At 41.7% G+C, this 13,032-nt stretch overlaps 1 protein-coding gene across 1 annotated transcript in view; it reads right to left on the bottom strand.

Moving 5' to 3' along the window:
- LOC117448446 (anoctamin-1-like) overlaps nucleotides 1-13,032 on the bottom strand; it is a 119,990-nt gene that overhangs the window by 48,998 nt on the left and 57,960 nt on the right. The window contains exons 10-12 of the mRNA XM_034085758.2: nucleotides 8,881-9,015; nucleotides 2,367-2,527; nucleotides 1,610-1,692 (exon numbers count right to left, since the gene is read on the bottom strand). Coding sequence (XP_033941649.1) covers nucleotides 1,610-1,692; nucleotides 2,367-2,527; nucleotides 8,881-9,015 — 379 coding nt within the window. The remainder of the gene's footprint in view (nucleotides 1-1,609; nucleotides 1,693-2,366; nucleotides 2,528-8,880; nucleotides 9,016-13,032) is intronic.

Genomic DNA, 13,032 nt, shown 5'->3' with positions numbered 1-13,032 from the left:
AACCTAAAATGTATTGCACACCATGTATATTGCCAATACCATTTATATTAACACATGTAATTGATGTGTTTTGAAGAGGTTTGCAGCAGCAGCAGCAGCAGCGGCAGCAGCAGCAGCGGCAGCAGCAGCAGCGGCAGCAGCAGCAGCAGCAGAAAGGCCACAAGAAGAAAGAAAGGAGTTTATCTAGAAATAGGAATTTATCCAAACCTTGAGAGCTTCCTGTGAAAGAGAGAGGAGAGTGGACACGGAAGTGGGGGGTGTTAGTAACAACATCAAGGATGACCGATAACAATAAAAAGGATAACAAAATAAATAAATGAATAGTGAGCTAGATGGCTTTTGCCCTACTGCAGTTGCTGAAAAGTGTTCCCTGAATGATTTCCCCTGTTTATTGAAGTTTACATCATACAGATTATAGGTTTTTGCTTGGCAGTCAGAGGGCTACAGGCTAGTCAAATTCATTTGGGAGGAAAGACAAAAGTTGTTTAAGCAACCATTTTCTAGAGAAAATTAATGCAGACTTTGACAGATTTGCTCAAAATCTATTAATGTAAAACATGGACTACCTGGAGCAGAATACATGCCACAGATCATACCTGATTCAATAATAAAACCATACGAAAAATCACTTCATGTTTTGAAAAACTAAAAAGGATTGGGAATATTAATTCACATATCTGTAACTTAATTCTTAAAAACCCGCCCTTTTACTTTTTGTGTTATGGTTTCATTGTGGAATTTCAGAACTTTAATCTTGAATATTATAGGGAAGGGGTCAGCAAGTAAGTGTGGCCTTGGGCCAAAACATTTCTGAGCCACTAGATGGGGGGCCAGAACATAATCAAAGGCTAATTTAAGTAATTGATTGTTAAAATCGCTGCAGTTATTATCCAGTGGAAAGTCCTTACCTACTGGCCTAGTTAAATCAAAGTGGTTAATTATTTTTGGCTGGGCAGTGTAGTTTTACACACCATCTTATTTGACTTTCTCAGGACTGTAAACTGTTTTTTGGGGGCAGACCCCCACAAAGAAAAATAAATATATTTACACACGTATGGTCATCATCTTAACAGTTTGTTATGCTCATCGAGTCATCCGTGAGCAGAGCATCAAGTCGGCATGCCTATAACAGCTGAATGCAGCTGAATGCAAACGTATTAAGATCCAAAGCTTTAGTGCGTTTTGATTCAATGCTGAGTACAGCCAAACTTCACTCTCTTCTCTGTCACCGTCCCATTCAAATGAAATCGCCGCCAATCATATTTCCATGCTCGCGCCAGGGCCGGGGGAGGGGTTACAAGGATCGAGTCTTGTGCTGCATTCACTTGCACTCGGACATTAGGGATTTTCTCTCATAAATGTCTGATGAGCCAAAACTTTTCTTTCAAAACAAAGCAAATTTTCCGGGCCAAATATTATTGCTGGCGGACCAACAAATGTCCGTGGGCCGCCTGTTGCCGACCCATGTTATAGGGGAACCATCTTCAAATGTGTCCTAATTTGTATTGCATACAGCAAAAACATATGTTCAGTGCAGCAGAAGTGGTTCTACATACATGTTTAGCTCATCTCTTCCTTTTCTATGTTATGGTATGTGGGCCCCACTCACCTCCTCATCTTCAAATCCTGTCAGGTCCCACTCATAGTTCAGTCTCATCTGCCTCCTCTTCCAATGCTCCATGAACATGGCAGCTGAACCAGACATAACATAATTAGATAAATAAACACAGGAACTCAGACACGGAAATTAATAACACTTCAAATATACCTCAAATGAAAACCTTGGCAAATGTGCATTAATCAGCAGTGGTGAAAGCACTTGAGCTATTGGTCTGACGAAGATTTCATCTTAAATTAAGGCCAATATTTCAGGAGCTTCAGAAATCAGTACAGTGGATATCCTTGTTGAGATTTCCTCCACATCCGCCAGCTATAGTTTACAGTCTGATTAGCAACTTTGATGTCATGGGACATATACATACAAACATATACATCTACAATTACTTTGTATCTTAAGCCTAACTACTGCCCGACTGTCATGGTGTACTGGCCATTGAAAAATATACAACCAACATTTCTGCTGGCAAAATCTACATGACAACAATGAGAGGCCTGCTTTCTGTCCGATATATACCAATTTGCACTATTACAGAACATTTCAAGTCTTCTGACGTTACATTGCTAAAATTGAAAGCTTGAAAGGTGTAGTAACAGTAATAAATGGAGATGGGGTTTAATGAAGGGTTAAACTGCACCTCAAATGACAGCCTCAAAGATGACCGCAAAGATAAAACAGGAAATATTCATGAAGTTGACAGTGTTTGCATGTGTGCTTTTTTAAAGTGAGCAGATGTGTGTTCATTCACCCCACAGAGCCATGAAGATCGAGAAGAAGACAGTGGCGGGGTTGTCGAACAGGTGGCTGGCCCGGGCCGTCCCACAGGCCGTGCTGAGCTTCCAGTAGCTGCACACTTTGTCACACAGAGGGCACATGGTGATGTTGTTCTTCGGGTGGCAGATCTCCATGCTGGAAAACAACACACAAACACACGCACACAGAAATACACGCACACACACACAGAGGATCAGAGGTTCGATCCCCAGTCCCTGTGTAACAATTGTAAATATGCAGTGGTGTTTAGTGTTACATATTTCTTTGTAAATAATTTAGTCACAAATTCTGTGTTTTTTATTTAATAATTCTGTGTTCTTCATTTATTAAACGTTAAATACCTGACTAAGTCGGAAATCAGTGGTCGGAACCTCCAAAATTCAATCACTGTACTCAGAAGATTCTTTTTTGTGGGGACTTCCCCCCGCTTCATATTGTGTCCCTCACGTTTTCCTCTTCCCTTTTTTGTGAATGTGTTCCACGTGAGAGGAGTCAGTGTGAGGGAAAACCAATTAATAATGACTGATTTGTTGTATATCTGTTGTCAGTCAGTGAATAAACGGAGATCGGCTCAACTGTATGCTGACTCGGGTCTCATCCTTCAACGAAAGATACACAACGCAGACACCGCTAATCGACACCGGTTACACCTGTAGTCAACATGTCAACATGTCCTTATGCAAGATCCTGAACTCCAAATGGCTCCCGTAACGATGTCTAATGTAATAAAAAAAAATAAGAAGAAAAATCCGACAGGCAGTAGGTCTGGTTTGTCTCTCTGAGCGGTTAAGTGTACGGGTGAGACATTAACACTTGTCCTGAGTGTGTGGTGTGAGTCTGCAGTGATTGTGTGCCGGCAGCATTTGTCATAATATCCTGTGGATGATGAGGAGCAGGATGAGGAAGCACAGGAGGCCGTGTTTCCCGCCTCATTAATCAAACCATTTCCTTTATCTCCATAATTTGTGTTTTCACATTATACATCACATTATACCTTCTTCACCTCCTACCCTGTAGTTCACACGATTTACATTAGCACATTTGGTTGCCCATTAGTCCTAATATAATACCTCAAATAGAAGTCATGATAGCATTACACTTATATTACACTTATTGGCAATTCAATAAGTGTAATGTTAAGGACAAGATGATTTAAAATGTCAAATGTTCAAACCTTTGCAGATGTGTTTTATAAGACTCTTAAACATTATGCCTCTGACCCACTCCTACTGGGAGGTTGAGAGCATTTAAAAAAGTTCCTTAACCTGATTGCATCTAAATAAACAAAACAATTCCAAATATATATCGTTTTTGAGTGGTCGTGAGTTGTGTATGCTAGTTCCTGACTCCTAAGAAATCAAAGCCTAAATTCAGTCAGGTACATTCACTCCTCAGTGGCATCCGATTGGCTGATTAAGGGTGTCCATTATTGCTGATCTACATTTTGCCACGATCTCCATCAGCCAATCATTGTGCTACTGTGAAACTTTAAATCTGTTCTCCTCTCTACTGCAGTCAGCTTTAATTGCAGGTGTTCCTCCACCCCATACAGCACCCTTTCACTCATATCATCATCAAATCCAGATGTTCTGCATGCTCTTCATCCCATCAACATCACCACCAGTGTTTAGACCAGGGCAACACACTCTCACTCCCTAAGCGTCCAATAGCGACGTTTGGTCAGTGTCCGTGGCGTCCAATTGTGACGCTCCTAGGCTCCTTCAGCGTCATAAAGGGACGCAAATAGCTTTCAACTGATTGCAATGTATTCCCATCTGCGTCGGGATTTGACGCTCATGGAAGTACGGCATTCGTTTGTGCCGGCTGCCCTTAAAGGCAATGTGAGCATCCATTCCCATTGGATAACGGAGAATTTTACACCCGGAAGTAAGTATTCCTCTTACTGTCGATTGATTTTACAGTGATATCTGCACTACTCATTGACTAAAAAACACCAGATTATCCTTTTTAATTACACAACATTGATTGGTTTAAATTGTGTACAATGGTTTTGTATTTTTCCCCTTCGATTCGGAGAAACAAATATGTTTTCTGAGTAAAGGATGGCAGAAGACACTACACTACCCAGAATCCCCAGCTATCGTTTGGCCTACACCATGTGCTCTGTTTGACAAACCACCGTTTTTTTCACCATTCATTCCGATGGCTGGCGTCTATGTCACGTGATCTTCAAATGTCTCCCTGCAGAAAAAGAAAACATGGCCGAACTTCGTTTTATTCTAGGTGTAAAATGCCTATTTTAAAGTTAGTTTGGCCATTAAAATGCGTTTTGATGTCATTTGATGCGAGAAATATGAGTTGTTATTTCAGATTATGTGTGCCGTGGATGTACATGATCTTTAGTTTGCTATGTTATTACGAAGATTACTTCAGGAAATCGCGACGTTTTCATTGTTACCAAGGTGGTTGCTAGGGATGCTGCTATCAATATTATTTCTGTTATGTTGTGTAACTGTTTAATGGTGTTATCTTTATTGCTACCCCCTTTCCCGCAATGTATGGTGTTGGTCCACAGCCTAAACATATTAGTTTAACAAAATCCGCATCTAAAGATAGCCTACGTTATTTCCCCCCTGTGCAATTCCAGTCTCACATCTCAGAGCACACCGTCATTAACAAATACCGGAAACAGACCGAAATAATAATAATAATACCTTATTCCGAGTGTGCTTGCTTTTCTCTTTGAAAGTCATCACATAACGGCATTGTAATACACGGTTCGGCTGCATTACATATTACATATCTGCCGTAGTTCTGTATTTATAGAGCCCTGATGAGAAGACAAACATGAGGAACTGAAAACGTGACGTGGATCATAAATATATCAGCCATTAAACAACATCTTACATTTCTTTTCACACAATGCGTCTCCTTGCAGTATCAACACTAATTCGGCTCACTTTTATATTTGATCCAATTGGTAGATAGGCTGTATTTACACCATAAAGGTGCACAGCTGATATAACGGGTGGTTAAAGCATGTTATTGAATTTCAATATTTTTATTATTAGATATTAATACGATCCCTATAAAGTATATTCATTACTCGTTATTCTCTACTAATTGTTAATTAAAGACTGTATGTAATGACTATTTTGCACATCCCTTTCAAGATTTCAAGATTTTCTAAGGTTTATTGACATATCATATAGGCCTACACAACTGTGGTGTAGTTCTGCACTGAATGAAAAACTTGGGTTGCAGGTTCCTCAACAGTGCATTACAAGACATCTATCAATATTTGTGCATACCTCCAGCAATGTTAACTATGTTGAAGCACTTATTTTAACTGATATTATACATAATGTATTATACTCTTATAGATGTATGTAGATATTTCATCTCCGGCCTTGTCAGGTATTGAACAATCAATAAATAAAGAACACAGAATTGTTGAATATAAAACACAGAATTGATGTGATTATACTAAATGATTTTCAAATAAACACAACTGCATATTTAACTGTTACACATGCTGATGTAACGCAAATGTTCCAACTTGGGATCAATAAAGTATATCTTATCTTAAGCTGATCGATGGCTACTGCCATATTTACAAAATGTGCCTCTGAACCTTGACAAGTGCATGTTTCAGGCTTATCAATTAATGTAATGTAATGTTATCACAGGGGTCACACACATAAGACCAGCTGTTAAATAAAGCTCTTCTGACCTTAGCTGGCATGTGTGTATATATAGTAATACTGCCCATAATGGGCACAAGCAATTTTCACCCATTTATTAATTATATGTTTTAAATGTGAGTGTTTCCTTTCCCCTAAACCTCCAGGGATGTACACAGTTTAATACTGGCAACTTCTTATTATGGGAAATACGAAAACGTCTTTTAAAACTACAACTCCCAGTAGAGACGTGCCATAGAGAACATGTTGCGAAACAGAATAGCCAGCATGTGTAGTTCTGGGGACGGGGTGGGGGAGGGGGGACGCGGTGGACCCGTTCAAATCCAGTTTTGGACAGTCTGCCGTGGTTCCATCCCATTTCAAGTGCTGTTCGAGAATCGGCTTAACCCTCGGAGCACACTCTCCAATCACAGAGCTTGAGGACTATCAAGGGGTTTGTCAAGAGCACATGGTGTAGTCCAAACGATAGCTGGGGATTCTGGGTAGTGTAGTGTCTTCTGCCATCCTTTACTCCTGGGAATGGACGCTCACATTACCTTTAAGGGCAGCCGACATAAACGAATGCCGTGCTTCCATGAGCGTCAAATCCCGACGCAGATGGGAATACATTGCAATCAGTTGAAAGCTATTTGCGTCTCTTTATGACGCTGAAGGAGCCTAGGAGCGTCACAATTGGACGCCACGGACACTGACCAAACGTCGCTATTGGACGCTTAGGGAGTGAGAGTGTGTTGACCAGGGGGGGGTTCTATTCTACACTTACGGCAGCACACACAGCACTCATCATAGCCCCCCGTTCATTTAGCTTCACCTTCCTCTCTCTATTGTTACACAAAGTCAATGTGCTCTGTTGTTTTTCACCCTGAAATAGTACGAATACTCTTGTATTTACATTTATGTGTGTGTAAAGTAAATCAATAAGGTCTAAACATTTTATCAGTGAGTTTTGGAGCCGTTGTTAGGTGTATTTGTCTGAATGTAATGTTATATTTTCTGCAGAACATTGGATCTCATGGTATTCAGAGTAAGATTTTGACACAAATAAGAAGATTGACAAGAATAAGGGATCGATGAATACAATCAAGAAATGTCTATACGAGTCAAAATACACTGAACAAAAATATAAATGCCACACTTTTGTTTTTGCTCCCGTTTTTCATGAGATGAACTCAAAGATCTAAAACATTTTCTATATACACAAAATAACCATTTCTCTCAAATATTGTTCACAAATCTGAAAAAATCTGTGATCGTGAGCACTTCTCCTTTGCCAAGATAATCCATCCCACCTCACAGGTGTGGCATATCAAGATGCTGATTAGACAGCATGATTATTGCACAGGTGTGCCTTAGGCCGGCCACAATAAAAGGCCACTCTGAAACGTGCAGTTTTGCTTTATTGAGGGGGTCTGGGGGGGTCCGAAAACCAGTCAGTATCTGGTGTGACCACCATTTGCCTCACGCAGTGCAACACATCTCCTTCGCATAGAGTTGATCAGGTTGTTGATTGTGGCCTGTGGAATGTTGGTCCACTCCTCTTCAATGGCTGCCAAGTTGCTGGATATTGGCAGGAACTGCAACACGCTGTCGTATACGCCGATCCAGAGCATCCCAAACATGCTCAATGGGTGACATGTCCGGTGAATATGCTGGCCATGCAATAACTGGGATGTTTTTAGCCTCCAGGAATTGTGTACAGATCCTTGCAACATGGGGCCGTGCATTATCATGCTGCAACATGAGGTGATGGTCGTGGATGAATGGCACAACAATGGGCCTCAGGATCTCGTCACGGTATCTCTGTGCATTCACAATGCCATCAATAAAATACACCTGTGTTCATCGTCCATAACATACGCCTGCCCATACCATAATCCCACCACCACCATGGGCCACTCGATTCACAACATTGACATCAGAAAACCGCTCACCCACACGACGCCACACACGCTGTCTGCCATCTGCCCTGAACAGTGAAAACCGGGATTCATCCGTGAAGAGAACACCTCTCCAACATGCCAGACGCCATCGAATGTGAGCATTTGCCGACTCAAGTCGGTTACGACGACGAACCGGAGTCAGGTCGAGACCCCGATGAGGACGACGAGCATGCAGATGAGCTTCCCTGAGACGGTTTCTGACAGTTTGTGCAGAAATTCTTTGGTTATGCAAACCGATTGTTGCAGCAGCTGTCCGAGTGGCTGGTCTCAGACCATCTTGGAGGTGAACATGCTGGATGTGGAGGTCCTGGGCTGGTGTGGTTACACGTGGTCTGCGGTTGTGAGGCCGGTTGGATGTACTGCCAAATTCTCTGAAACGCCTTTGGAGACGGCTTATGGTAGAGAAATGAACATTCAATTCACGGGCAACAGCTCTGGTGGACATTCCTGCTGTCAGCATGCCAATTGCACGCTCCCTCAAAACTTGCGACATCTGTGGCATTGTGCTGTGTGATAAAAGTGAACATTTTAGAGTGGCCTTTTATTGTGGCCAGCCTAAGGCACACCTGTGCAATAATCATGCTGTCTAATCAGCATCTTGATATGCCACACCTGTGAGGTGGGATGGATTATCTCGGCAAAGGAGAAGTGCTCACTATCACAGATTTTTTCAGATTTGTGAACAATATTTGAGAGAAATGGTTATTTTGTGTCTATAGAAAATGTTTTAGATCTTTGAGTTCATCTCATGAAAAATGGGAGCAAAAACAAAGGTGTTGCATTTATATTTTTGTTCAGTGTAAGTTCAATTTAAATCGAAGTGTGTGGTGTGTGTGTGTGTGTGTGTGTGTGTGTGAGTGCGTGCGTGTGTGTGTGTGTTTACCTTGGTAAGTTGTCATCAACTGTTGCACATCCATACAGAAACACAATGACTCCCACCAGAGAGGCGGGAATCAGCATCTGGGTATAGAGACCCAACCAGGCGAAGTACAGACCAATCTTCTCGCCAAAATACTTCCTAAACAACACAAAGAAAATAAAATCATTCAGAAAATACTACCATGATGATTTGGGGATATAGGAACCTGAACTGTACTGACGTACTTGACCAGGGTTAGCACATTCCATACAGTAGTATTACAATGCAAGGCAGGGACAAGGGGGGAGGGGGAGAGCCACCAGTATACTCCAATACATATATGTGTAAATCTGGCTCTGATACGGGCCTGTGCCTTCACATCCACTGACCTCATCACACGCCACTGGTAAGCAGGGATTCGTGACAAAAACAGCCCTGCACTCAAACACCCGGGGGCTTTATTGGGCCGTGTTGTTTAATGTACTAATGAGATGATAAACTCTGATATAGGAAGTCCAACTGGAGATACGCAGAGCTGTGACATAACCTCAAACCAGTCAGTTCTTTTGATGTACAAGGTATTTCTGAGAACCACTTAATAATACCTCTCTTTTGTAAAATAAATAAATCACTAAACCCATAAATCATTACCACAATAATAAAATATGTGCAACAAATTCAACACTCTTTGATGTTTACAATTTCCGAGGTGCTTTGACCTTCTTATTTAAATCCCTATGTGCAGGATTAGAACAGTTCTGAACTTGGATCAATCCTCTGGCAGTATAAAGCAGTGGTTCCCAACTTTTTTTTACCAAGGCACCCCTGAAAATATTTCTCGACCCCAAGGCACCCCAACTTTTTGTAGATTTAAAAACCACTTCAGAGCTTAAACTAAAAACAATAAATACACCATTAATTGGTTTTCAAACGTGTATTTAATTGAATAGAACATGTTATAGAACAAATAATGTATTCACACATAATAACAAGAACCAGACTAAAAATGTCAAAACCATTTCTATGATGAATTCAATATTATAAACAGGCCTACTAAGTAGGCTCTTTTGTTTTGGCTGAACATAGTAGGCCTACCTGTGTAAAAACACGAATACATATCAATACAGTTATTATTTTACATTTGGATTTCAAAAGAGGCAGGCCATATGATCCCTTAGATGAAATAATAACTTAATAGAATTGGAGGGATGAAACAATGCCCTCTGACCTGACTGTGGTCATGTGACTCATCAACCACATCCCAAATATGAAACATTCTGCATTTCGCTATCCAGATAATACTGATTGACAAAATCATAAATCCTACAAGAAAGGCACACAAATTAACATCCAAACATAAACATTTCTCAGACCGTTACATGGTGCTAGTGCGACACTTGTGCCTGCTTTTATGAGCAGAGTCTCTTGATGTGTGGGGGGATAGTGGACAGCGCAACGCGGAGGTCCTGCTCCACTGCCAGCCGTGTGCGGGTCTTGTTTTTGACATATGCGAGTGAGGAAAACGCCAGCTCGCACAAGTAGGAGGTTGGAAACTGTAAAAGCACCTTGATGGCACTCTCTGAGAGGGATGGATACTCGTGTCCCACAAGCAGCCAACATATATCCAGACGTAGTTCCCCGTGCTTCAGTTTCAGGGAGCGGTCCATAGATAGCTCTGCGAGTTCATCCTGAGCTCTGCTGTTTAAACTTGTGGCTGATATTAATGACAGAGGATTAAACGTATCCCGGAGCCAATCGAAGTCTTCATTCATAGGAGGGAAATATGACTCAAACCTCCCCTCCAGCACTCTCAGGTGAGCAACTACAACTTGTAGAAAAAATGCTGTCTAGTGCACTGGGTCACTGGATGTCAGCGGAAACATTTCAATGTTTTTCTTGGCGACATTATTTTGCCACAGTCTTAACTTGGATCGGAAACCATTGAGTTTGTCTGTGGCTGTCAGGATATTCTCATTCTTCCCTTGCATTCTGATGTTGAGGTCATTGAGTTGGCTACAAATATCTGCCAGATATGCAAGCTTAACCCACCACGATTCATCATCCATGTGTTCTTTGTAGGGTAAGTCGTGCTCATTTGCAAATGCAACAAGTTCGTCGCGGAGCCCGTAGACACGGGACAGCACTTTGCCCCGTGACAGCCAGCGGACCTCCGTGTGCAGTAAAAGGCCATGGTGCTCAGCCCCCATCTCATTGCACAATGTGCTGAACAACCACGACTTCAGCGGACGGGACTTGATGTAGTTCACTATTTTCACAGCTTGTTCTAATACTGCAGTGAGGTCTGGTGGCATAGCTTTGGCGACAAGGGCTTCTCGGTGTAACATGCAGTGGGTTATCTGTACATCGGGATGTACCTGTCTCACTTTATTTACAAAGCCTTTCACCCTCCCCGTCATTGAGGCAGCCCCGTCGGTGCAAATGCTGTGGCACATCCCCCAGTTTAGACCCTGTTCTGTCAGGTAATCAGCTGTGGTCTTGTACATTTCCTCTCCGGTTGCATGTGTGTGTAACTCTTTGCAAAAAAAGAAATTCTCCTCAATGGATTCTCCGTCAACATATCTCACGTTGGCAATGAGTTGACAGTGGCCACTTATCAACTTGCAGAGCGAATTTGCCACTTCTCTGTATTTTTTCAGTTAGGACAGTTTCTATGTCTACTGACATGTCATCGATGCGACGTTTGATTGTATTGTTGGATAATGGAATTGTATCGATTTCTTTAGTAGCATCTGGCCCTATCATTACCCTGACAATTTCCTTACATGCCAGTAGAATGAGGTTTTCCGCGATAGTGTGGGCCCTTTTTGCCTTGGCGATTAACTCAGCAACCAAATAGCTGGCCTCTTGTGCTTTGTCAGAGACACGTAGAGACGAAAGCATACGTTGACTCTGCTTCTCATTTTGTGATTTCTGTGGAAATTGATGTGAAATATTGTAACGAAGAAGTGAGGCAGCATATTTTTGGTATGTTCATTTTAATGTCACCCATCGATAGGAGGTGTATTGCATCATGTCATCTCTAATATATGTGTGGGTTTATACAGTCCTGTGTGTTAATAGTTGAAGGAACAAAAAGTACATTGTTCCTCTGCCATATCGAGAGGTTTTTTATAGATTCCTGAAACAATGTTCCCTTTTTCTTAAAAGTAGATTAGCACAATAGTCTTTTTCTTTGACTTTTACCTGTTTATCAAAAGGGTGTTTTTAAGCTATTTTTGAAGAAGGAAGATGCAGAATTAATTTTGAGTTCTGTTTTGAGTGAAAAGATTACCTCTTTGAGTGTTTTTCTGGGTTAAACCATCGATAGGCTTTGCAAATTGCGAGGGACATTTTCCCCAGATATAATGATGCGCATCCTGCAGGCCTTCCCAACACCTGTGGCTTTCATAGCGGGAAAACATATGGACTATTGTGTGATAAGCTACATAATAAGAATGTGTTTTGCTCCAAACTGAAAACTGTTTGGTTCTCTGCTGCCCACGCTGATTCCCTGTGAGACAGCGTTTTGGTATCTCCCAAATGAAACTCCACCCCTTCCTGTTTGTGTGGGTATTGATAGCTTGTTTAGCTTGTTGTTCCCCCTCTCTTCTCGCGCCGCCCGGACCGGAAGGTCGTGGCAGCCCGTGAACAAGGCCAGGAGTAGGCATACTCCTGACATTACGCATATGATATGGATTTGTATGGTAATGTATTATATTGTATTGCATTATTACCTTTCATGATTAAAACAGATTTTTGTTTAACCCTCGTCCTGGTTGTTTTAAGTGTTCCTTCTTTTAAAGCAAGCTCATAGGAACGGCGCAGAGAAGTCCTACCTACTCTTTTCAGTCTCTGGAAATACTCAATGTCCTTGGAATTATAAGAAGGATGTGTTGTGCTAAAGTGTCTTGCTAGTTTACTTGGCACCATTCCTTCGTTGGATAATTTTTCTCTGCAGATTAGGCATTCTGGCGTCGGGCAGTCAGCATCCCCAGTCCAGGAGAAACCATACCGAAGGTAGCTTTCGCTGTACTGTCTGCTTTTAGACTTCTTTTGCACTGCTGTTCCATCATGTTCTGTCATCCCTGCCTGTGTTGTTGAGGGCTGGGGTGCTTCTTTATTTATTGTCAATACGTAACGATCCATCTTGTAATTATTTGGCGCGAGGATAAAAAG

The sequence above is a fragment of the Pseudochaenichthys georgianus genome, chromosome 6 (genome assembly GCF_902827115.2).
Source record: "Pseudochaenichthys georgianus chromosome 6, fPseGeo1.2, whole genome shotgun sequence".
Lineage (NCBI taxonomy): Eukaryota > Metazoa > Chordata > Actinopteri > Perciformes > Channichthyidae > Pseudochaenichthys > Pseudochaenichthys georgianus.
The sequence above is the reverse complement of the archived record's forward strand: the minus strand, read 5'-3'. Positions and strand labels throughout refer to the sequence as shown.